The sequence below is a fragment of the Symphalangus syndactylus genome, chromosome 13 (assembly GCF_028878055.3).
Source record: "Symphalangus syndactylus isolate Jambi chromosome 13, NHGRI_mSymSyn1-v2.1_pri, whole genome shotgun sequence".
Lineage (NCBI taxonomy): Eukaryota > Metazoa > Chordata > Mammalia > Primates > Hylobatidae > Symphalangus > Symphalangus syndactylus.
The window spans coordinates 61,308,596-61,334,711 of record NC_072435.2 but is presented as its reverse complement, the minus strand read 5'-3'; the positions used below and the strand labels follow the sequence as shown (position 1 = coordinate 61,334,711).

Here is a 26,116-nt window from a genome sequence, read left to right as displayed (position 1 = left end):
TGAATGCGCGCGCGCGCATACACACACACACACACACACACACACACACACACACACTCTATCCTGGGCTTTAATCACAGGCCACTGCATACTTCCAACCCTTTGCAAAAGGTTTCAAATATTCTCTTTCCCCCCAAAGACTGAGCAAGCTGTAAATCCTGGGAATAAACACACATACAAATGAATGGATTACAGCTTGAAAAATATAACCACGGCAGCATCAAGTCATGAGATTTCACACCGGTTTTGTTTAGTCTGCTTTGGGTTTTGTGGGAAAAGTGGAACGTATGAGGCTACCTCCCCTTTAACTCCTAACCCCCAAACTGTGGGCTTCACATATTTAAGCAGCAGGTTTATACCTCTTGACTAGGCAACAGGCCATGACCCTGAGATTCTCTGTGGAGCCCTGGCCACAAAGGAGGATGTAGCATGATCAAAGCCATGGGCAGACGAAAGAGAGACGAGCCAAAGATCAGCTGCCCTGTGACCCTGTCCTTTCACTTAATATTTAAATTCCAGAAAGTCACTAAGCTGTTAGGCAGATACACACCTCGTTTGTCCCCAGATGATTCACTTCTCATTCTGACATGAGGTGTGGACTTAGGTGACTACTCTGAGACCACGGCATAAAAGCCAGCAGGTATATTTTACTCCTTCTTATGGTTAACAAATTAATAGAACTCAGTCAAGCTGGCAAACCTCCTGGATTGAGCTGTAATTATTCCATTTCTAACTGTTTGATTTTTCCATACTATCCAGAAACCAAGGTACTTTCAAATCCGGAAGGAAACAGAATTTTCAGGCCATGAACTTAACAAAGACCTTGTACTAGATGGAATGTGATCAACTTTTCAAAACATTCCCAGAAACTTTGCTTGATGTGAGCTCCTGAAACTCCTGAATTCCAACCCTTTAGACACAATTCAGATGAAAATGGTGGTAGGTCACATTGTTTCCTTAACTGTCCTTAAGACAATGTGGATAGTTGTTTTATTAATGTACCTTTCTGCTGACCTTGGAATTCTACTAGTAACTATCAATGAGTACTGGGAACACGACTAGGATGTCAGAGGGTGGGAGTCTCACTCCATTAAAGGTTTGGAGGCAATGTGGCTCTCACATGCTCAGAATGATGGTTTTCTCAAATGTCTAGTTAGTGGAGAGCTCTCTCTTCTTGGCATAGCCCTGGCTGGCCACCCTTCAAAGTAAGGAATGGTTCCCAAAGGGGTGATGTGGTGGGGCAGGTGGCTCTTCCCACCTCTGCAAACCTCAGCTCTCACCTTCCCAGTGACTTGGTCTTTGGTTACATGTGTGGATTCTGTACAAGTGTGCATTCAATGAAGAGAAGAAAAATCCTCCCTGTCAGGAATGAGGTTGGAAAACCCATTCTCAGCTCCCCTAAATGTCATGGTTCGGCCAGACTTAACACAGGGTGCTTCTGTGGTGCAAAAAGGGAACAGAAACAGGTGACATGGAGAATAAGCAGCTGGCTCCGACATCCCCAAAGAGTCCTGTTTCTGTAACTGAGGAGTTGGTAGGGACCCCTGAGCTTCAATCATCTTTAATAACTTAAAAAACATGGCTGGGGCCAGGTATGGTGGCTCACACCTATAATCCCAGCACTTTGGGAGGCCTAGGCGGGTGGATCATGAGGTCAGGAGATCGAGACTATCATGGCTAACACGGTGAAACCCCATCTCCACTAAAAATACAAAAAATTAGCCAGGCGTGGTGGCGCCTGTAGTCCCAGCTGTAGTCCCAGCTACTTGGGAGGCTGAGGCAGGAGAATGGCGTGAACCCGGGAGGCGGAGCTTGCAGTGAGCCGAGATCGCGCCACTGCACTCCAGCCTGGGCGACAGAGCAAGACTCCGTCTCAAATAAAAAGAAAAAAAAAGAAAAAAAAGACATAAAGACATGGCCGTGTGTTATAGACAATAGCTTTTACCTTGACATGTTTTAAAATAATTGCTTCGCATTTGTCACCTAATGGTCAAAGGACCTTTGAGCTTGTGTAGCTCCCAAGAGGAGCCTTGAGGTAATAAGGAGATGAAAACTATAGCCAAGAGTTGCACACATGTCATTAGGGTCTAGTGGTAGGGTGGGAAGGCTAAACAGCCGCTCTTTGGTCAAGAAGGCTTACCTGTTGGAATGGGGCTTCAGGAATGTTCAGATGAAAGAACTTTTCAAAGTGCAAGTGCACAGTGACATTTTTATGAGCACCAGCTACTAAGACCTCTAAACACTGAAAAGCTCCCAGCCATCATGCAGCTACTTTACAAAGACAAGTGAGGTACCGGGCCGAAACACGTGAGCTTTCTTGGCAGAAAACTGATGAGTGGGGAACAGGGGTGGGCAGAGTTGGAAAACTATATTTTTATTATAACTACTAGAAAAGTGCACTTACTTTGCCTTAGTTTTTCTTCTGTTCATGAAAAAAGGAATTTGATAAATGTAACTCTTTCATTGTTTTAGCTAAGCTTGGAAAAAAAACTCCACTAAAACCCAGAAATATAGTTTGCACATATCACTGTTCTTTTAATTTGGTTCAACATGATGCATGTGGTATATACACCTTTGGGTACACTTCTGCTAATAGATTAAAAAGGAGGAGGAAGACAGCCCAATATCCAAACTTAACTCCTAAGGCTGATGGAATTTTAAAATGTCTTAATCAGACTTACCATACAGGCATGGATGAGGGTGTGTGCTAGAAGAAAGTTCAATATTTAATGCTAAGAGCTGAAGCTCTGGGTTTAATTTTCAGATGCAGACTAAACAGCAGGTCTGCAGTAGAAGAGGCCAGTGAATTCTAAATGGAACCGGGAAATACAAACACAGGGGTGGTGTCACCACGATGCCCTCCTTTGTGTGTGGTATGGAGTGCAAAAATCACAGACGTCTATGTCAGCTTTAATAAGTCCTTATCTTTTTTTTTTTCTTAACTGCAAAGAATTCTGCAACTCTTCTATTACATGTTGTTGCAGGCCAGAAATACATACGTAATTTAAGCTATCTTGCCAATAAACCTACAAATACTTGGTAATCTAGAAAGGGTAGTTATGGCTAAATGGCATTCTTTTTTGTCATCTGTGTATGTTCAACTTCTCAGGAACTCAGAACGACACACTTAGGAGTTTTCCACGTTCATGAGTATCTTGAGTCAGTCCTGTCACAACAGAAATAAAGGGCTCTCTTCAGCAGCAATGACCAGGAACCAGTTTTTCAAGTTCCATCTGTAGCTAAGTGAACGGCAAGACCACAAAGCTGAGTTTTTCTATTTCTCTGTCAGATATTTTCATTTAAAATTTATCGGGACTGTTTAACTTAATGGAAAGTGATTATTTCCTCCAACTAGGAAAACTCTACAGCAGATTTTTTAAAAACATGTTAAATGGAACATATATAAACCATATTATCTGGCAAGAGCAAGGGATTCTGGTGGAAATGCTAGGCGGGAATTATGTTTTTCAAAAGGAGACAAGAAGTTGAGATACTGACAGCACTTGTACCTGATCTTGTCTTTATTTCTGCATTATGTACACAAAAACATAGAATTGTTAGGACTTCTTTGTGTGCGTTAGCATCAGCTTAATAAAGTTGGTTTGAAGGTCTTGCTAGGGCATGTTTAATGTAAAGAAGGTTCATCTTGGACCTCACTCATCATAGATGCCAACCACGGCATTAGCAGGTCTCAGTCCCACCATGTCAGCCCAGTAATGACTATACATATCTATCTACACTGCAGGGTTGTGTGAGAAATGTGACCACCACTTGGGGAAACCCTGAAAAAGAGTAAAAATCCGGTAAGACTATAGTATGAAGCTGTGATTATTAATGTCAGTTACTCATTCTGTGATTATTTCTTTACCTATGATTCAAGGATAGGTTCTTAACAAAGAAAAAAAACTATTAAAGAAGGTCCCCAGAGGAAAGTAAAAGAAAAAATCTTAGATTCCTGAAGTGCTTTCCCGCTTTTCTTGTCTGTATCCTCAAAAGAGTTCCATCACTGAACATATTGCAACAGAAGTAACGCTGGTCTCTGGGATACAATGAATTTCTCCTTTCTGGGATAAAGGGCCATTTTTAAAAAATCTGGAGATGGTAGGCACATTTTTCAAATAGGGAAATCATTTCAGGTATAAACTAATTGCAAGTTTCAGGAGTCATGATTTCTGAGGATTACCGGTTTGATCAGTTTTCCACGCCAGGTTCAATTTTTATTGCAGGAACACTCCATTTAAAAAAATAGCTAAAGACAGCAAAAGGATTTTTGCATAAACAAAGTATTCAAAACAAGGGAATTTTTTTTTTTTTTTTTTTTTTTAAATAGAGATGAGGTCTCACTATGTTGCTCAGGCTGGTCTCAAACTCCTGGGCTCAAGGAATACTTCTGCCTGGGCCTCCCTAAGTGCTGGGATCACAGGCATGAGCCACTGTGCCTGGCCCAGAAGAAGAAAATGTATTTCACTGTTTCCACAACTGTTGTGGAATGTTCTTATTTTTATGTAAAGTAGCTTTAAATTATGATTAAAGACTCCTTAAGGGTTATATTCCAGATGTGCTTATTAATGGCATAGACTAGGAAAAACCTTTTCCCTTTGTTTTGTAGATGTGTAAAATTTTGCATAGGTGTTGTATTTGCGGCCAGGGAACAGAACATTTATGGATTTTAATCATTATTGCACCAAACGTTTTTCATTATCCTGAGTTATGACTTTTGAGTAAGATTATAAAAATATCAATAACAGTTAACAATTTCTCAGTAGACATTTGAGTGTCCAGCAAACATTTCCTGAATGTAAGTGTCTGAGGCAATGCAACATATTTCTATGCAACCATTAAGGATTTTCTTAGAAAGACCAGGTTTTAAAGCCAACTGCTATTTGTTCCACATTAATTTGGGTCAGCAAGTTTGGAGAGTAAGAAGAAAGATTATATATTGAGTAAATAATTGGTTTTTATCCAGTACACATCAAAATGTAGAGGAAAATTCTGCAATATGAAGGGGAAATGCAGGCAGCCACTGCCATTTTGTTTTGAGCCTAATCCACAGACTTCCCCACACAGAAACAGTCATACTTAAAAAGAAAAACTCTCACAGCAAATTTCTCAAGTCCAGAAACACTAAATTTTGCTTTTTGGAGTTTTATAAGTTGCCCTAAATTGAGTGATGTTCTTTCACTTCTGTTAGAAGTTGTCATCTCTATAAAACATTTCCTGCCAAGAACCGCTGACTTCATCCTGCCAATATTCCTGTATTACAACTGTTAGCTAAGCTAATTACTTCATCTGTTTACAGTTAATAATCATTTTGATACGCTTCCTCTGCCCTCCAATTTCCCTGTGCTTCTATGTCCTTGAGCTACTTTATTAAGGGTTAAACCTTGGTTTCCACTTTGCTCTCTCCTTTTCCCTTGACCTTTGTGATGTCAGAGGTCAGAGGTTAAGTCAAAAAGTATTTCCTATACAACAAAACAGTGCAACTCAGGGCAGCCTTTGATATGATCCTTCATGTTTTGCCAGTTGGTACTAAACATTTACTGGCCCACAAGATGTTTTACTAGCTTGAAAGTCATAAGCAAGAAAATAAATACATCAGTAATCTTTGTGACTTAGGCAGTATAAATCATTATGCTCCTTGAGTGAGTAGACGAGTGAGTATTTGTAAGTCTGATTTATTATGAACTATTTACTGCACTGGCCAAGATACCATGTAAAAGACGAGTGTTAGAGTGAGAATGCTTTCCCCTTTCCTCCTTCCCTCTTTGTATGTCTAGACTAAAAGCCCCCAGTAAAAATGCCTTCTTTGAGAACGAGATGCTGACTGCAATTCATCAACTTGCTTGTCCCAAAATGAAATCTCTCATTTTGCTCCAAACAATGTTTAGGTTGTCTGAAATATAAACATCCTTAAAACTGCCCTTGAAGTCTCTGTAAAAACATTCAACATTTTATTTTGAGGGGGAAGAAATCCCGTGATAATCAAGGCTTACTGAGATTTCTTTGCCCGGGTGCACACCACCCACAGAAGATGTTACTCGCAAGTAAAAACTCTTTTTTTTGAAACAGAAAGCTTTGTTTCCAGTCTTTTAGAAACTGAAAACTTTGCAATCCTCTCATTGGGAAATTGAAAAGGAGCAGGTTTATACCTGTCCTAATTGCCAGAGGCATCGTTTGCCAGGGCTGTACAACAATGGGGAAAGTAGATTGAAAGGGTGGAGAGCTGTTAGGATTTTAAAAACCTGTTTTCCCTTTGGGTAGAAGAAAGGTGAGAGAAAAATGTCTGAATTACATTTAGGGAGTCCCTTCAAGTCTCAGGTTAAAGCCTTAAAAGGGAAATAGCAATAAACGATCAAATACCTGATAAACTGGCGAAACTTTTTTAGACATCTCAGATGGAGAGAGACTTATTTTTATCAAAGTAAAAACCTGAGTAACAAAGCACCCTCTAATAATAATAATAATCTGGTACATTTATGGTGTTTCTTTTTAAAAAAAAGAAAAAGAAAAACCTACCACCATTTCCTACTAGAGTTAAGAATGTAATCATATGACTGAGAATTCAACTGCTCAAATTGCTAAAAAACGAGCTGATTTCTATTTCTTTCTTTCTTTCTTTTGAGATGGAGTCTCGCTGTCACCCAGGCTGGAGTGCAGTGGCACAATCTCTGCTCACGGCAACCCTCCCTTGCCAACCAGGTTCAAGCGATTCTCCCGCCTCAGCCTCCCGAGTAGCTGGGATTATAGGTGCCCACCGCCATGCCTGGCTAATTTTTGTGTCTTTAGTAGAGACAGGGCTTCACCATGTTGGCCAGGCTGGTCTCGAGCTCCTGACCTCCCAAAGTGTTGGGATTACAGGCGTGAGCCACCGCACCCAGCCTCATTTCTATTTATTTCTAATTAGCTAATTTCAATTTATTGTTTATCACTTGAAGTAGAAATATAGTAGAGTTATTTTATAAGCTGTTTTCATTGGTTTTGGAATTTTAGAAAAAAGTTGACGTGCATATTACAGATTTTCCCCTTTAGATTTTTAAGAGATTATTAACTCTCCCATTAGGATTATGGGACACACTTGATGTTTGCAGCTGATGACACCTGGTGGATTTCCCAAACACAAACCCCAGCAACAGGGTGGTCCTTCACTTTTTATTTCTCTCTAGATGCATGTACTTGTATACACAAACACAAGTGCGTATGTAGGTGCTGAGATTTATCATAATTCTGAATTTGTCTCCTCAGAATAAACTCTGCTACTTTGTACCCCAGGTTCAACAAGGGCCATTCTTGAAGTTCTGAGGAGACTTCAGCCTTGGGCAGTATGAGGAGACTTCACCACAGAGCCTTTGTAATTCTGTATACATGTGACACAAATGCTAGGAAGATGATTCTGAATGCTTTAGTCCTAATGATAGGATGGAGCAATTACTAGAAAATTTCCTCCAGCTAAAAAATTCCTGCCTTAAAAAACATTCAATGAAAACACTTGACGTTAAAGAGGAAGTACTTCGGAATAAATCAGGATTGTAGAATTTTTGAGACTATAAATCTCTGGAAATGAAACACTTAACAGTCAAAAATAAGTCAGAATGTAATAATGCTACCTGGAATTTATATAATTATGAATCTCTTGTAATGTTCTTGGGAGTAAGGGAAAAGGCATTACTATTATCCCATTTCCTAGATGAATAGAGCAAAGAGAAATTAATTAGCCCAGTGATGGGGCCAGAAAGAAAAACGTAGGTCTGTTTACACACTGCCGAGCCCTTTTCTTTAGATGTAAAATATTTAGTTGTGCTAAAATTTTTACCACCTCAAAAGTGATTCTGAATGTAACCCCTCAAAGTGCTGTTGAAGGAAGGATATGAGGCTGAGTTAATCCAGATTGCCACACGGGAAAGCCATCTGGGAGGGTATTTTGAAAGAAACAGATGGAAAAGGAAGAGATTCTTTTGAATGTAGTGTAAAATTTACATTATCCTCCACGAACTTTCACGTAGTTTTCATGTTTATATAATTCATCACTGTGTCATTAGACGATATAAATTAGGTAGCCCAATGAACTCTTGTTCTTTTTTATAATTCTGAGTCTGAACTCTCCTATAAAGGGCAAATCTGGAACAGGGTCTGTAAGATAGCCAGATTGATCCTTGAAGATCAACTCAAACCACTTGTGGCTTCTTTGAGATTCTGGATTCTCTTGGGAAAAAAACTGTGATTTCACTTATATTATTCCTTGATGTATTAATGTCCAACTTGCAATCAGTTGTAGCCACATTAATAATCTCCACCTGTGATATATTTGTTCTTGCCTCTCTACCTTTGTATATGCCATTCATCTCATCTGTAATTTCTTTCCCTTAATTTACGTTTCAATTTTCCCTTCTGCAACTCAACAACAACAAAAATCAAACAAAACAAGAAAATTCCAGTCTTATCATCCCCTTGATAACCTGAGGCATTCCACTCATTCATCTGTATCCCCTGTGTGTCCCATACACATTGACATTCTGTGGTCACTTGCTCAACAAATGTTCAGACATCTCACGTTTTCACGGAGTGTCTTCATCTCTAGTTGCACATTAAACTCACGTAGGGAGTTCATAAAAAACACTGATGGATCTCCAGACCAAATAAACAGAATCGCTGAAGAGTGGGGCCATGCTGGGGAGGTAAATGTTTAACTACTTGCTCCTCAGGAAAAAAAAAGTCCTGATTTGTAGTATTTGTCACTTTCCATGGTGTAAATACTCCCACCATAGTGGATTTCAAGCTACCTACTTGACATCACTGAACACGGAATTCAGAAGAGATGTTCACTATTTGCTCACAAGGGCTGGTTCCAGCATACCACTGGATAGGACACAGGCATATACATATAAATACATTTCTCAGATGCAGTGACTGTTTTTCTTTGTTTGACTCATCTTCCCTATGACACTAAGCACAGGGGCTGAATCAATATTAACAAACCACATAAAGTTATTAATCTATAGTTCACAGCCTGTGATGCAAATGTGAACTCTGCCTCATCCTTTGACTCAAATGCACAGAATTATCAATTTACTTTCTCTTGATTTTTGTACAGATAAAGGATGAGAGGCTAAATATATTTGGGTTCTCCTACTTAAAATGTCAAGTTTTTGTTTATATATATATATTTTTTTAAATATTGCTTAAAGATACACAAACACTGGGTCTTTTTAGCACCCCTCTCCCACTCTTAGCTTTTAGGTATGGGAGCAGCAATGATAATGATTTTTTTCATGGTAACTGTTTTTATTCCACTTAAAGCTCATATGTAATTGTTTGAAGACACTTTCCCTGGATCCTTTCATGTGTTTGGAAGTTTCAGTTCTCTTGTAAGTGGCATTTTTAGAGAATAGTAGATATATAAGATTGCCCGGGTGGTCCTTCCCAGGCAAGGCAACATTGACCTAAGAAAATAGGATGCAAGGTAGATTTGTAAAGACTTCTAGGGAAAAAGATTTCATGGATACTTAAAATTACATGAAAGAGTTCTACTTAATTTGATAGCTCATGACACTGCTCACTACTTATTTTAGCAGGTTCAGCATGATACCACCTAGATCTCCAATGACTATTTACATCCAGAAGGGAAGAGAACAGCAGGACATTCTTATACTTTAATAGTAGCTCACATTATTAGCAATCCTGGTAAATTTATACTTCAGTTTTGTTTACTTCAAGATATGCTTCCTCAATAAATATGTTTTTTTAATGTTTCTATGTATAGATTATAGTGAGGACAAGGTGCTCCAGGAATATGGGGCAAGAGACATAGAGCTATTTCCCAATTTGATGTTGCCAAAAACTTCAGAGACTGTGATTCAGTTATTTAAATAAGATCTAAGAATGCATCAGTCTGCAAGTTAGTATAACTTAATTTCCAAGTATTCCAGCATTCTTTGAAGTGTTTTGGGATCATCAAATATTATGAAATGGTTCAATGAAGAAATATGTTTCCAGTCATGAATCATTAAATATAAGTCTGGTATCAAGTCAACAGAATATAGACAGTCAGTTGGAAGGACAAAATTTGATGTTTAAGAATTGGTAAAATATAGGATAAGATTAAATATTTGTTTTACATATGAGGCAATGTAATAAAATAGTTTTATTTGTAAAAGAATTTATATTTGCTTTGTACACTTAAGACCTTACATTTTGGGAGGTTTTCATGGTATGATTGCAGACTATATATTCCTGACTTTGAAGGCTACAACACATTTTCAAGAATACTGCAAGACAATAATCAAAATTAAGAAAATGCAAAATAAGGTTTAGTTTGGGGACATTTTTCAGTACATATTTCACTTTTTATATTAATTGGGAGAAACGAATTAATGACTATGTCTTACCTGAGCAGGCTTCTTCTGAACAACTTGTTGTGGCTAAGGAGGAAAAGAAAAAGATATATTTTAAAAGAAAATATACATTATAGAAAAAATTAGGTGTGCGTATTTTAAATATAGATACTTGTCTGCAAAGAAAAGAGGAAAGTATAAAGTTCAACTGGTATATCAAACGTTAAAAGTGTTTATACTTGGCCAGGCATGGTGGCTCACGCTTATAATCCCAGCACTTTGGGAGGCAGAGGCAGATGGATGGCTTGAGCCCAGGAGTTCTAGACCAGGCTGGGCAACATGGTGAAACCCTGTCTCTACAAACAGTACAAAAATTAACAGGGTGTGGTGGCGTTGCAACTGTAGTCCCAGCTACTCAGAGGCCTAAATGGAAGGATCACCTGAGCCAAGAAAGGTCAAGGCTGCAGTGAGCCGTGATCATGCCACTGCACTCCAGCCTGGGTGACAGAGCAACACGCTATCTCAAAAAAAAGAAAACTGTTTATTCATGATCTCTCTATATTAAGGAAATACAACATAGGTTATCTCAGTGAAAACAATTCCCAATTAAATTCTGGCATACAAGCCAACTAGCTTGAAAGAAACTTAACTGTTTGATTCACTTTGTTTTTAGCCTATATATCACAAAACTGAGGAGTGAAGGTACCTAATTTGTTAATATTTTATTTTTTTAAAACACCTTCATTGAGACATAATTTACATACCACAGAATTCACTCATTTAAAGTATATTTTAGTATATTCACAGGATTGTGCAACCATCACCACAGTCTAATTTAGAACACTTCCATCTCCTCTAAAAGAAATCTTGTACCCATTGGTGGTTACTCCCCACTACCCTCCATGTCCCTAGCCACCTCCCATGCCTAAGTGACCATGAATCTACTTTCTGTCTGTACGAATTTACCTAACTTGACATTTCATGTAAGTGGAATCATACAATATATGTAGAGTCTTTTGTGTGTGGCTTCTTTCACTGGCCTAGGGTTTTCTAGGGTCATCCATGTGGTAGCATCAGCAGTTCATTCCTTTTTATGCTAAATAATATTCCCTTGTATGGATATACCACATTTTACCTATCCATTCATTAGTTGGTGGACATCTGGGGTGCTTCCACCTTTTGGCTATTATGAATAATGCTACCATGAACATTTATATACACGTTTTCGTGCGAACATGTTTTCATTCTTGGGTATATACTTGGGAGTGGAATCACTGGTTCATATTGTAATTCTTTGTTTCACTTTTTGAGGAGCTGCCAGACAGCTTTCTAAAGCAGCTGTACCATTTTACAGTCCCACCAGCAATGAAACTGGAGTTCCAATTGCTCCGTATACATGCCAATGCTTGTTATTGCCTGTCTTTTTGCTTACAGACGTCCAAATGGGTGCGAAGTTAAACATCATTGCTGTTTCAATTTGAATTTTTCTCACAACTAATGATGTTGAGCATCTTTCCATGTGCTTATTGGCCATTTATATGTCTCCTGGGGAGAAATGTTTATTTAAATCCTTTGCCCATTTAAAAAAAATTTGCTATCTCTTCATAACAAAGTTGTAAGAGTTCTTTTAATGTTTTGCATTCAAGTCCCTTATGATTTGCAAATAATTCTGTGAGTTTGTTCAGTTTCTTGATGGTATCATAGGAAGAATATTGTGTTATATTTTGTTATATCTATATCTACTGTATGTGTAGAGCAAAACTCTCCTCTTTTTTTTTTTTTTTTTTTTTTTTTTTTTGAGACGGAGTCTCGCTCTGTCGCCCAGGCTGGAGTGCAGTGGCGCAATCTCGGCTCACTGCTAGCTCCGCCTCCCGGGTTCACGCCATTCTCCTGCCTCAGCCTCTCCGAGTAGCTGGAACTACAGGCGCCCGCCACCACGCCCGGCTAATTTTTTGTATTTTTAGTAGAGACGGGGTTTCACCGTGGTCTCGATCTCCTGACCCCGTGATCTGCCCACCTCGGCCTCCCAAAGTGCTGGGATTACAAGCGTGAGCCACCGTGCCCGGCCAACTCTCCTTTTTTGTGTGAAACATCCGAGGGAATGTTTTTCTGCCTGCCTAACTTTCCAATAAAGTATTAGAAAATACTTGTTATTACTTTGGCATTATAAAAGATGGATTTGAAGCCTAAGCTTTTCGATGGATTATTTACTTCCAGTCCTCACTCTCATGTCTGAATGTAGGCATGTATTATTGTATCTACACATCACTGAGATTTGTGAGTACACCTGAGGTACTCTGATGTGGACAGTGACATGCTTTCTTGCACCAGTGAAAAATAAAATTGCTACAGTTCTCCCAAATAACAGCAGTTAGGATACGTTCACTATTCACTAGCCCCTGTTCATTCATTCTGAGAGCCCCTTCCTCTCAGAATTCCTCTCAGTGGTACAGTGGTTTATTGCTGGTACATTAAAAATTCCATATAAAAATCATCAGAACTTTTTTTTTTTAGATGGACAGGATAAAAATAAAATAAATGGCAAGGTACTTTTGCTCAAAAGAAAAGACGTTCTTCCCTTTGACTTTAAATCACAGTAAAGATGATGTCATCACAAAAGCCCAAGTTTTGAGATGATATTTTCTCCAGGGGAAATCGAACCAAGAACGATGAGGACTTCTGCCTGTTAGGACACAAAAGCGTGGGCTAATAGAGGATTCATTTCCAAAGGGTCATTTGGAAGAAGAGAGCACTCGTCTTCCTCCCCTTTTTCCCTGTCGATTACACCTGTACACATGTTTACTCCCAAACCGTTTCAAATCCACACACATTCTTGCAGGCTGACTGGTTCCTACTGCTCAGAAATCCCCCTCCTTTTTTGGCTGAGGCTCCTGCATTCATGTGACTCCTGCACACTGCAGCTCAATGAAATCCTCTGAAAGGGCTGCCAGCTCACCCAATTTTCCATGAATTAGGTCCTGACACTTCAATGAGGGGAAAGACAATGTCTGAATCTCTGCCAGCCCTGGCTCCTGGCCTAGTCCGTGTCACGGAACTTCTACCAGCTACCCTCAGACACAGCACTTCATACTTTTCAGACCACCAAACAAACAGACCCTTGAATACTTTCAATGTTGGTTGGGGTTATGGCTGCCAGGATGTTTTCCCAGCCTCTGGCACCCAATGGCTCCAGACTGTGCCGAGAAAGTTTTTGTTGTTGTTATTTTGTTTTGTTTTTATTTTTATGAATGGCTTTGGTAGAAAACGCAGACTGAAGCATAATACTACCACCATTCATAAAAAGGGAAAGGAAACAAACTGCTGTCTGGAAAGCTTTTTGGACGCCAAACAAACTGTAAGTCTCTTATCTTCCTTGGGGCATCTCTCGGCTCAGAACTAAGTGTTGATTCTTAGAAACCAGTTGCTCCTCGGGGTTCTTGGCATTAAAAACACGACTGGCCACTGGAGTTTTATAAGACCTGAATAACATCAATGATACATATTAGTCTTCTGTGTTGTTAACAGTAAATTTTCATGTACCTTAATAAATGAGTAATATTTTGCACATGCATTTCCTATATAAAAGCTAGAATCCTTTATATTTTTAACATCTGCCCCTTTGTTACTGGGAGGGTCCAGGCCTTACTGTTTTCATTTTCTCACAGGGAAACCAAGGCATAGGGAATTTAAATAATCTTCTGAGATCTTTTTCTAAAACTAAAACAACCCGAGTCTACTGATTCTCTTAATCCCTGATATAATGCTCTGAAGAAACCCAGTCTGTTCCTTAAAAAAAGAAAAAAGAAAAAAGTCAAATCGAGATCCAATCCAGGAGAAGCTGTACTTCCCAGCTTTGATTTTCATCTCCAGATTGTTCAGCAGGGCCTAGTTCTGATTCCTCCAGGTTGCTGATGAAAAGTGAATCCCAGGGGACAAGAGCCAGACCTGCAAAGTCCAGCTGCCTCACCTCACTTGGAGATTCTTCCTTCATTATCAGTTGTGGAGGGGCTGAGTCCCTCTTAAACGTGTGGACATCATAATGACTGTTCAGTGAACAGATAGCAAAGCCTTTCAAGTTGTTTAGACAAATCTGATGATCCAATTCTAAGTGTGCACATAGGGAGTTTACACAATTTAGGCACTTCATCAACTTGGCATGCAAACCCTTCAATGCACTGAGATTTTGAGTTCATTATGTTGAGACTATTGCACCTTTCGAAAAGCTTGTAATGAAAATCCTCATTCCATAGTTGCATTGAAACTTCTAAAATACAATGGGGTGAAACAGACCTTCCTCCCAGAACAAAACATCCATAGCAGCATTGACAAAATCACCAAAGGACTCTGAGGAAATGTTTTGGATTAATAGATGTTAAAACAAAACTGTGGCCAGGTGTGGTGGCTCATGCCGGTAATCTCAGCACTTTGAGAGGATTGTCTGAGCTCACGAGTTTGAGACCAGCCTGGGCAACCTAGCAAAACTTAAAATAATTAGCCAGGTGTAGTGGTGCATGCCTGTACTCCCAGCTACTCGGGAGACTGAGGTGGGAGGATTGCTTGAGCCTAGGAGGTTATGGCTGCAGTAAGCTATGATCACACCATTGCACTCCCACGTGGGTGACGGAGCAAGACTCTGCCTCAAAAGAAAAAAAAATGGTGAGAACTCAAAGACCCCATGAGTTAAACATATCATGTGAAGATTAAAAGGGCTCTTTCTAACCACATGGATTTCAGTGAGTAGTTCTCTGCAGTCTAGCCCTTAGAATGGACTAGCTCAGCCACAATTGAAAGTATAATGCTTAAGCAAATAAATATCATTGTTAAAGTACAAATAGCTTAGGGTACAACATGCTAAGAAACTGTAGAGGATAAGCAAAAGGAAAGGACATATTTTTGGATTTCCGAGGTCATACAGCAAATGAGCATTTCTCCAAATGGAAGAAAAAAAGTTACTGAATTTTTAAAATCCACAGAGTATTTGGATTTTTAAGATTTTGTAGAAGGACACTTGTGTAGGAAGTGGTCTGCCATTCCACCTATTTCAGAATAATTAAGAAGTTCCTCAGCCCTCCTAAGAATACAATCTATGGTTCCAGGAAGTCTAGGTATTTTAAAGCTGATACTCAGACAGCTAAGCCACTCCTTCTAGTAGGTATTGAAAGAAAATCCTTGCTAACAAAGTACCCAGATATTAGTAGTTCATTTTAGTACTAATCTAAACATTAAATAAAAATAGGCTTGAATTGAGCTTACCAACTTAATTTAAAAAAAAAAATTAGGCACAGTGTATGGTAAAGCAAGCATGATTATTATGTAAAGGGTCTTAAGTTGACCTTAGAAAGAAAGAAGCCCTTCACATGGCTGTCTGTGCAGAAGAGTCTCTGGGTTTAATGTAAGCAGCAGTATTTTAATATAATTAGATCCTTTGCTTCTTGCCAGGCAGTAGTAGGTGATTTTGCCCACTTTGTTTTAAAATCATATGATGTTGTTTTAAAATCATATGACCATTGTTCAACCAATAGGTACTTCTGTGCCATAGCATAATCTTTTTTCATGTAGATTGTTGTCCATTCTCATAGCAATATAGTATAAGACAGATCTTATAGCTATTTACTAATAAAGAATGTAAAAATCCTAATTTCTATAAAAATTCCTCAGTGAGACTTACATTTTGGGGGCCTTTCACACCTCACAAAATAGCATCTCACAGGGTCATCTGTTATTTAAAATTTTAAGTTAAATATGGTGTCATACTAAAAATGTTTATGCAAAAGAGTCCTTTAGATGTAAGCCAGCTCATTGAACTAGTGAGGTTTATGATCATGTTTGTATCCACACAAGTGTAGCCAGTTTTATCTGCCTGAACTGACAGATGAATATATCCCTACCATATAGACAACATTTCAATAAATACATAGACCTATTACTTAATCACTTCACTGATTTCTAGACAAAATTGACTGGTTATTTATAGAAAAAATGTTCCAAAATATTGAATAAGTAGACACAGCTCAAATTCTAGACAAGTAATCATCAAATCTCTCTGCAAACACTCCAAATGGCCATGAACCATCAAGGCCAGCAGCAGCCTCGACTTGTGTGGTTGGGTACATTGATGGGAGTAGCTTTTGACTGGTGGTGAGAACAATATCCTTCTTCACCCTTTGTCCAAAGTTATTTAAAGGTTCAAACCACAACCTTTCTCTCTGTATAGAACATTCACCGAGATCCACTTTCATTTATGTGCTGTGAAATATACTCTTATCCTCAGAAATTTCACAGTGCTGTCCTGAATATATTTTCTTTGAATCTGACATTTACCTGGCTGAAGGAGGATGACCATTATCAAGAATTTGCCTTTCACGAAATTATGTGATCGACATACTTGTTCATGGCCCTCCAGATTTACAGTTTTAAAACTTCAGTATTCCAGAATGTCAAGATTTGTGTTTGGGTTGCTTTTCAAAAACTGAACTTCAGGCTTTGGAGGCTTTGAATTACTTTTTTTTTTTTTTTTTAAAGCATAAGAACCTCCCCCACACCTTTTATGTTAGATCTTATGTGGAACCCTACAACAGAAAGCAGACAAAATGGTATTTCTGAGACTTATTCACGTGGCCTCCACTCCAACCCATCTCTGCCCTCCCAGGATGCCCCTGAGGCCCCTCAATGAAAAACTGGAGCTCCAGGGGAGGTTAAGCAAAAAAAAAAAAATCTTAGGGCTAAGCATGTTGGCACATGCTTTTAGTCCCAGCTACTTGGGAGACTGAGGCAAGAGGACCCTTGAGTCTGTAGTGTGCTACGATCGTACCTGTGAGTAGTCACTGCATTCAAGTATGGGCAACATAGCAAGACTCTGACTCTTAAAAAACAAAAATCTCTGATTTCTAGATGCAAATCCTCCTGCAGACCTGTATCACCAGGATAGGTGGAGGCAGGGCATCTTCATAGCATTCACCCCGTGTAACTCATCCTATCAGGTTGAGCTACATGAACTGGCATTTTTGTAGGTCAAAACCAATCAATTATCAGCAATTTCATATGGTTTAATCCCGTACAATCAAGATAAGGTCTTTCTAATTCAGTAAGGGTAATTTTTGTGACTTGTCATTAGGCTGTATTAGCCAACAGATTTTTGTACCTTCTGTGTACCTTTTTGTACCTTCTGAGATCCTGTACTCAATTTTTCTGCTCACTCCTCTCCAGCCTGGATCCTTCCCCTTACACTTATTTTACCAAAGGCTGCCAGATTGTGGTGAAAAGAGGGATTGGCCTATACCAGGTGTGGTGTTCCAGTTTCTTGCTTACGCTGTGGTTCTTCTTCCAGAGCACCAGGACTGTCTTTGTGACCATTTGGCTAGATTCTCATATCCACTCCAAATCCACCTGAACTCTACTTCTTCATTGAAACTGGATGACTGAAATAATTTGTACATAACACTTCTCTGTGGCTATCCAAGGAAGGTCTAGAATGAAAACTGTCACTTTGAATTAAATTTAAAATTAATGGTCAATTCAGGTATTGATCAGATATAAGGGAGTTCAGTTCGAGGTATTCTACAATAGTAAGTGACCAAAAAGTTTTAATGTACCTAAGGAATGTATTTTGATAATTAGATAGGAATATGATATATCTGAAGTTTGAAGGATTTATTTCAGATCAAATGTTGATGCAGCATTGTGAGGATGCGACTCAGCTATAGCTAGCTATACAAATCACACCTCTAGGCACCACTTTTCTGGGGTTGAAAGCTTTTCTGTTTTAGTGCTTCCTAAGTTGGGAATGAACCTGCCCCCTAGTGATGGGAGGCCTTGGTAAAGAGCAGAAACCATCTACCAGGAGTAGCTAGTCAGAGTTTTCTCTGAACCTAGAAAAAGCCTAGGTTAGGTCTTAACTTCCATTCCTTGTGCCTCCTGTGTGCATTTAGAGATAACTGTGCAATGTGTGTACACATGTAGCTACGGGTGGTTACAATTCAACAGTCACATCTGGCCCTTATGGTGCAAAGGAGATTTTGTAGTTCTCTGTACAAAGTCTCCTCAGAAGTGATAAATCTATGGGGGAGTTTTGGCAAAATCTCTGGAATTTCTGCTTGGTATTGTGGAAGAGGGGAAGTGTTCTTTATTTTCTATTCTACTTGGCTTTGCGCTTAGACTTTAATGCAAAAGACAAAAGTAAGCATCATTTCAAAAGTATTTATTGGATTATTATAGCAAAGTGCCCTCACTGCTGCTGGCCTCGTTTCATCTGCTCAAGGATGAGAATAGCCATAAGCTGCTCTAGTTAGTGTTGATTAACATCAGACTGCGTATGTGTGGCAATGAGCCATAGCAGCACTCATGAGAACAGATTGGGGGGCTGATACTTTGGAGTTTTTGCCTTCCCTCTGGTGCCTTTCAGACACCTTTGGAATGGAGTGAAAAGATCAATGGGAAGCCCTTTAAAAATCACAGTGTCATGATTAGTTTCAAAATGCATCCTTCTAAATTCTGACCTGATGAAGTGGTTCATTGGCTCATCAAATACTAATTGATATTTGAACTATATGACAGACAGGAACTGGGTGTAGAAAACAAAGAAGAAATCTTTCAAGAAGCCTAGAGTCTAATGGGGGAGACAAATGAAGAACAGATATTAGAGTACACTGTACAATTTTAGATTAATATTTTTTTCCTACAATGTTTTCTTAAGTGTGGGGAGGCGTGGTCATCAAATATGGAAAATATAAATGTAGGAAAGAGATGACTATTTTCTTTATAATAGGGAAAATGAGAAAGTAGAGACAAGGTCACTGAAAAAAAATTCCAGAAGAAATTTGAAGACGAAGTAGAAGAAAAGTATCACTTTTTCCCTATCACAAAGAAATACATTAAGAAAATTTCTTTGCCTTCACTTTGGAAAGTTAAAGATTACAATTAAGCTTAACAAATTAGAAAGCAAAAGATGTGGTTTGGGGATAGTGTTGTCAAACCATGGTTAGTGTTAAGGGGATGTTCTGGTGTGCTCCCAAGTTACAGGAGTTTAATAGGCATTTTTGTTTTACAGGAGATGGTTGTGCTCTGAGGAACATAAAGCAGTCTGAAGTAAACAGTCACACACAGGTGGGGTAAAGGAATACACAGTCTCAGGAGTCGACTTTTCATCTCAATTTTTATGATTCTCTAAGATTTTAGGGGAAAAATCCACCCTTAGTCAAAAAGTGGAGTGAAAATTGTGAGATTAATGTTACTTCGCAGAAAATAATGAATGTTTCAGTCCTATTTCCTTATGCTACAAGTTTTCAAAAAAGGAACGCTATACATATATATATGTATATACATATATACTTTTTTTAAAGCTCAAATTATTTATTCTATATGTATTTCTTTTTCTCTGTGTATGACCATTCACAAAGCTAGGTCACTTTGCATATGCACATGTGCTTAAGAGCCAGCACGAGAAAATGAATAAATATTTGAACTGCCATGCTGTTGGGTTTTCACAAATCAAACACGTATGCACAGATGCTATAGCCTAAGTTCAAACTTTAGCTAATGTCAACTCCAGCCAAATAAAGACCAATTAATGCTCAATATTAAATGAAAAGGAGGCATCTATGAAATAATGGAAATGAAATTGGATGCTATTGGAGATTACCAAGAATTAATATCCAAATTTGTTGTTAATACTCCAATCACATTGGCAATATACTTGAAAGTCCCTTTAAGATATGCATCTTCTTGACATTTGGCCAATTATTCAGATAGAGATTATATGAAATCAGATAAGGACTTGAACTAGATACACACAATTTGACATGTGACATGTATATCTTTTCTTGTATGCTTGCCCATAAGCTTATAGAAATAATATGATTTTTAAAACAGTTCTTAGTACTTTCATTCTGACTAAAGAGATTTAGAATCAATACTCAGAAAATTTATTTGGTTCCAAGAACATTTGCCCGGTCTTAGACTAAACATTTGAAAATGGTTTTACAAAATGATTTGACTATCAAGTATTTCCCAGCAGCTGTAACAGTTACACATGGAAACTGAATTTAAAAAGCTGAATCATGATTTTAGGCATTTCTTTTCCTTAAGGAAAGAGTCAGTACATTTATTTGTAATCTCTTATGTTCTCAAGGACTACAAATGGATAGTTTATGGGTTGAGTGCTCTATGATACTTAACTGAGTCATATCTCTCCTAGAATCCTAATTTAGCACTATTTTCTTGGCACTAGTTTAGGGCTGACTTTAGCAGTTGAGTTGTTTTCCTTGGAGGAAGCTTAATATTCACTCCGAGAAACATTAACTATTCCCGAACATTAGCTTATACCCTTAATGTTTTTAAACAGTTGTGAAGTGAGTTCTTTCTGCTACATGCTTACACTTCCACAGTGGCCCTGACACCCTGGCCTTTCCAGAGGATACCTTCTTCCTGGACCTTCCTTCACGGTCTTCTCTGGATTGATGACCTTTCCTCAGAAGCTGTAAATTAAAATGTCTCCATTCCCTTTTTTAGAAAATCAAATACTTCATTCGTCTTGTCTTCTAAATCTACTCCATCTCAAACCTAAGTAGAGCTCCAGGCAACTGTCTTGAACTACCTAACTCAGCTCAACTTCTCTAAAATGGATGATTCTGGGTTCAGCATTCTGTTAACTTAAAAACTGCTTATCTTTGTTTAGCATTGTATAGAATATTCCAGAAATGTCTCTCTGAACTCGGCTTCACGATCACATTCATGGAATCAAACATTCTTTCATTTCAAGATGAGATGACATGAATTTTCATTTTGTTGATATCGATCATATGATGATAATGACACATAGTTTGTATGTGTCATATAACAGTGACACATAGTTTGTAACGTGATTTAAAAGTGCACTGACTGATTTTAACTCTTACAACATCCATGTACAGAAATATTGCCATTCAGATTCATGCATGCAGAAGCTGAATCCAAAAGACAGTAACTGACTTGCAAAACATTTCAAGGCCAGCATATAATGAAGCTATAACACCCACCCAGGTTGTATAGCTCCACATCTTTTTCCCTTTCCACTATTCTACACTGCCCCAGAAAAGAATTTTGGGCAATTATTCAGCATATTCTGTGCTTCTTATTTTTTTATGAAGAAGATCAGTGTTATAGGCAACCATCCTCTTTTATCTATAAAAATAGCATCTGTTTTTAAAAACATAATAAAAATCTAGCTTCCTTGGACTATGATTTCACTAAGAAGAAAAATGACCAAATAAGGAGAAAAACTGCATTTTAATGTAACAGTTTAAAAGATCTTAGTTCAAAAGAATGTTTCTAATATATTTAAAGGACAAATCAGCACTAGAATACTATTTTTATAATAACAGCTTTGCTCTGAAAAAGTTTTCTCATCAAAAAGTTCAAGATGTTTTAGAAATATAAAGAGCATCTTGTTTCTCACTAGATTTCTATAAAAGTAGAAATCCTATCCTGCTATTCTTATTTATAGCTAGATCCATCTATCTATACTTTCTTTAATCTTTTTATTTCTATTATTCCTTTTGAAAACTCTATAGAAAAGAAATTCAGGTAAGGCTATGAAGGCTAAAATATCTGTGATAAATGTTAATGACTTATTTTTGTTTCTTTTTTCTCTCGTTTATCACCTACTATAATATTTTATTATGTTACAAATGTTAGCTATAAATTCTGTGGTATCTATGATATAGAAAATATACAGGCACAGTTCCTGTATCTCTGGACTCTACAACCTCATGTATTATGTGTTATTGTCTGCGACCAAAATATGGAGAATAAAAATGCTTGTTCCCCATACAGATGCCATACGAGTCTTTCCCATAATGATGTAGGCCCATCTACATCATCACATCTCTCCCCTTCCCATCCACATGGCTTTCTACTCAAGAAATCTCCACGTCTCTTGCCTTTAATCCCTTGTCCAGTATGGTCTCTGTGTTCACTGGCTGGTGCTCCTGTGCATGTGTTCATTTCTTTAGAATGTTACCATCCATGACATTATTTTTTACTTATGATACATAAATACAGAGGAAGTCATTTAAAAGACTTCATTTAAAGCTTGTATGTGGCCAGGCGTGGTGGCTCACACCTATAATCCCAGCACTTTGGGAGGCCAAGGCAGGTGGATCACCTGAGGTCAGGAGTTCAAGACCAGCCTGGCCAACATGGTGAAACCCCGTTTCTACCAAAAGTACAAAAATTAGCCAGGCGTGGTGGCGAGTGCCTGTATTCACAGCTGCTCAGGAGGCTGAGGCAAAAGAATAGCTTGACCCTGGGAAGCAGAGGTTGCAGTGAGCCGAGATCACGCCACTGTGCTCTAGCCTGGGTGACAGAGTTGAGACTCAGTCTCAAAAAGAAAAAAAAAAAAAGCTTGTATGTGTGCATGTGTGTGTGTACATATAATATTTATACATATTCACATTAAGGCACATTACTAGTCAAAGCTACCGACACACTGCTTCATGCTCCAGTATCAGAGAAGCTGTGTTTACAAACATTGAGCAGACCATAACACCAATAGAAAATTTCAGGGAGAATCTTCCCAAAGCAGGGAAATTGGCCATCTACCTGACTCACTCAGTCCCTACCATGTTTCTAGTCTTCTGGAAGAAGTAAATATTCAAAAAAGGTTTCCAACTATAATTTCTAAGGCCTCTCATTGCCTGGAAGAAGTCCTCTTCCTCTTCTAGCTCTTCTTCCTCAAGCGCTAAGTCACACCTTCCATATATCTCATAAAAGAGTACTTGTTAGAAATGCTGATTCCTGGACATGACTCTTAGATTTGGGGGGCCCAGTGACCTGCTTTGGAGGATGAAGTGAGAGGATGGCTGGAACCTAGGAGTTCGAGGCCGGCATGGGCAACATGGCAAAACTCTATCTCTAAAAAAAAGTACAAAAATCAGCTGGGTGTGATGGTACATGCTACCCATTTGATAGTAGCAGTCTCAACTACTCAGGAGGCTGAGGTAGTAGGGTCACCTGAGCCTGGGGAGTTCAAGGCTGCCATGAGCTGTAATCGTGCCACTGCACTCCAGCCTGGGTGACAGAGTGAGACCCTGTCTCTAAATAAATAAATAATTAAAAAAAACATTGTCATGGGAAAACAATGCTTACACACCTACAATTCTTTTCTCTAACAAGGGAGTTGTTAGCATGAGAGAGTTACTTTTTTGGAGTTCCAAAAGTGGATAGAAGAAAATGAGTATATTTTAGAAGACATATTAAATATAATTTGATCTCCCTATATTTCCTGCAGATCAGTGTATGTAAGGAGGTAATGGAAATCCAACCAATCTGTAAGACTGTAGATAATGAATTCTGACGAGTCTCAAATAGCCCACCAAAGATAATTCCTACTGTATGCTTTTGGGTATAACAGTGAACCCCAACTCAAACTGATTTAATAATAAGGATATTATTTACTTAACAAAAAGCCTGGAGATGATGCACGTTTACAGTTGGTAAATTCAGTAGGTCAAGAAATGTCGGAGCTTCAGATTCTTTCTGCTCTTCCAGTTGACGTTTATTCTCAGTCTATTTCCTTCAGAGTCAAAAAATGGGTACAGCAATTTGCAGTGTCCATTCATAGTGGCACTTCCAGAAATGTCAAGGTCCAGCAGAAGGAGAGAGTCTCTTCCGACAGTCCCTGCAGATTTCATGGCCCTTTTTAACAGGCCAGACCTGCCTTGCAAGGGGAATGGGACCAGCATGACCACCATGGACAAATCAGATTTACCCCAGGGCCATGGAGAGGGTCACTTTCTGTGAACAAAGGAAGTTGGGGAATGGATAGAGAGTAGCAACCGGTTTGGCTTTGCACATTTTACTATTCTCTGTGCTGGTTTGTCTTTGAGGGTTGGTAAGAAGCGACCTCTTGACCCTGAAATCAGCTGCACAAGATTTTTCTTTGCGTTGTTTGTCCAGGGCTAGTGCATAAAGTGTTTGCCTTTGTCAAATTGTTTCTGAGGAGGTAGAAGAACAGCCCTCTTTGTAGAACGTATATGTTTCAGTTTTACAGTTATTATGGAGATGGTGTCAGTGGTGTTTGCCTTCCTGGTCTGTTTGGAATTTTCCTCTGGCAAATCCAGATTTGTGGACCAAAGGGTGTAGCTGTTCCTGACAGCTAGTTAATGAGTGTGCCATACTGCCTAAAGACCAGCTGTAACTCATTGGTCATGTCCAAAAGGAATTCCAGAGATGGGTAGTAAATAACTAACATGAGCTTCTGCCCACATTCTGGAAGCCGACTAAATGTCTACTGACTTTTAATGGGAGTCAACTGCAGTTCTGCTTGGTTAAGTTGAAGAAGAGCAGAACCTGGGGTTGTGCTTGGGGCCGTCTGCTGCCCAGTCATAACTATTCTCTTTGTTCCATGCCGCTCTTCCGGCTCCCTGTCAGTTCAGCAGGGGAGTATCCCACTCTAGGAACAAGTTGTCTATTGAAATGAGATGCTTGTCTCTCTGCAGATGCAGTGGTATTCAAGTCCCTGGCTCTAGATAATACACAGTTTGGTATGTCTGGGCTTATTGCCAGATGTGCAGGTATCTCTGATCTTGGGAAGAACTGTTGCTGGTGGTAGCTTTTTAAAAAAAATCATTTTTTTTTGAATAAAGGAAGGATGTTTGCAAGGTGCTATCTTTGATTGTAGTTGCTCTTTCCAGGATATGGAAGTTACTTTGGAGTATTACATGGACAGCTTTTGGCCTTGGGAGAAATTCTCCTCGAAATAACTCACTGGGCTTTGTAAGGGTTAGGAGGTGACATCTTGGTACCTGGTGAGTTCCATTCCCTTCACATACAGGGAAAGGAAGTTCAAGATAGTGGGGAAGAACAGGTCTTTGGGGCCAGAAAGACCTCTGAGATCAAGTATGAGACCAGGTATGCGTAAGCTGTGTGACCTGGTAGCAATTTAAACTTCAATTTCCTTAATTGTATAAAGTGGATTCCTCATTGGGTTGCTGGGGTGATTAAATATGATGAATGCCACTAAAGTACATAGCACAGTTGCTGGCTGAAAGAACTTAGTAAGCATTATTTAATAGCACTAGGGAGGGTGGCGGTGATGGCAGCAGTAGTCACTGTAGCAGCAGTGGTCATGTAATCCTTATTGTTTATGATTTGCAGTGTTCAGTATCAAAAAATGTAGTACCACTGTGATGAATGATTACAGGTCTCTCTGTATTATCAATGTAAAACCTGCACTCTCTGATTTGCAAATTAGCCACTTAAGCCTTGCCATTTCTGTGGCCTTTGGAATTCTAGTTTCAGCTGCACAGGAATATGTATGGCAACCAGAACAGGATTTTTTATGTGCTTTGTTCACCTAACTTGTGCAGGACAATGGCAATTTCCTTTGTATTGTGTGACGCAGAGTTCATAGGCATACATTTCACAAAGATGTTATCTAGACTGATTTCCTTCATTCGGCTCTAGCCTGGCTATTTAAAGTACTTGATTTGTGGATAGGGATATCCTCCCCCCACATTCTTGTAAGGCCAAAAAAAAAAAAAAAAATGAATGGAACAAAAGATTTACAGAGAGAGCAAAGAACACACGCATTCATAATATTAACAAGGAACCATTACTTAATAGTAAAAGGAAAACAGCTTAATAATAGTGGCTTGCAAACTACATCTGACCCACAGATTCCATTTGTGAATGGGTCCAGCCATGTGAACATTAAAGCTATATGTATTAGACATGTGTGAGAATTCCTTGTAGCTTTTTTTCGTAATATTACTGTAACAGGACGCTGCATCAAGAATGCAGTGCCTTAAGCA

General features: G+C 38.8%; 1 protein-coding gene across 2 annotated transcripts in view; it reads right to left on the bottom strand.

Moving 5' to 3' along the window:
* HMGA2 (high mobility group AT-hook 2) overlaps positions 1 to 26,116 on the bottom strand; it is a 139,834-nt gene that overhangs the window by 4,440 nt on the left and 109,278 nt on the right. For both annotated transcript variants that reach the window (XR_008650085.2, XM_055237055.2), the window contains exon 4: positions 10,383 to 10,415. Coding sequence is in view for 1 of the 2 variants with exons in the window: in XM_055237055.2 (XP_055093030.1) it covers positions 10,383 to 10,415 (33 nt within the window). In the remaining variant the exon portion in view is untranslated. The remainder of the gene's footprint in view (positions 1 to 10,382; positions 10,416 to 26,116) is intronic.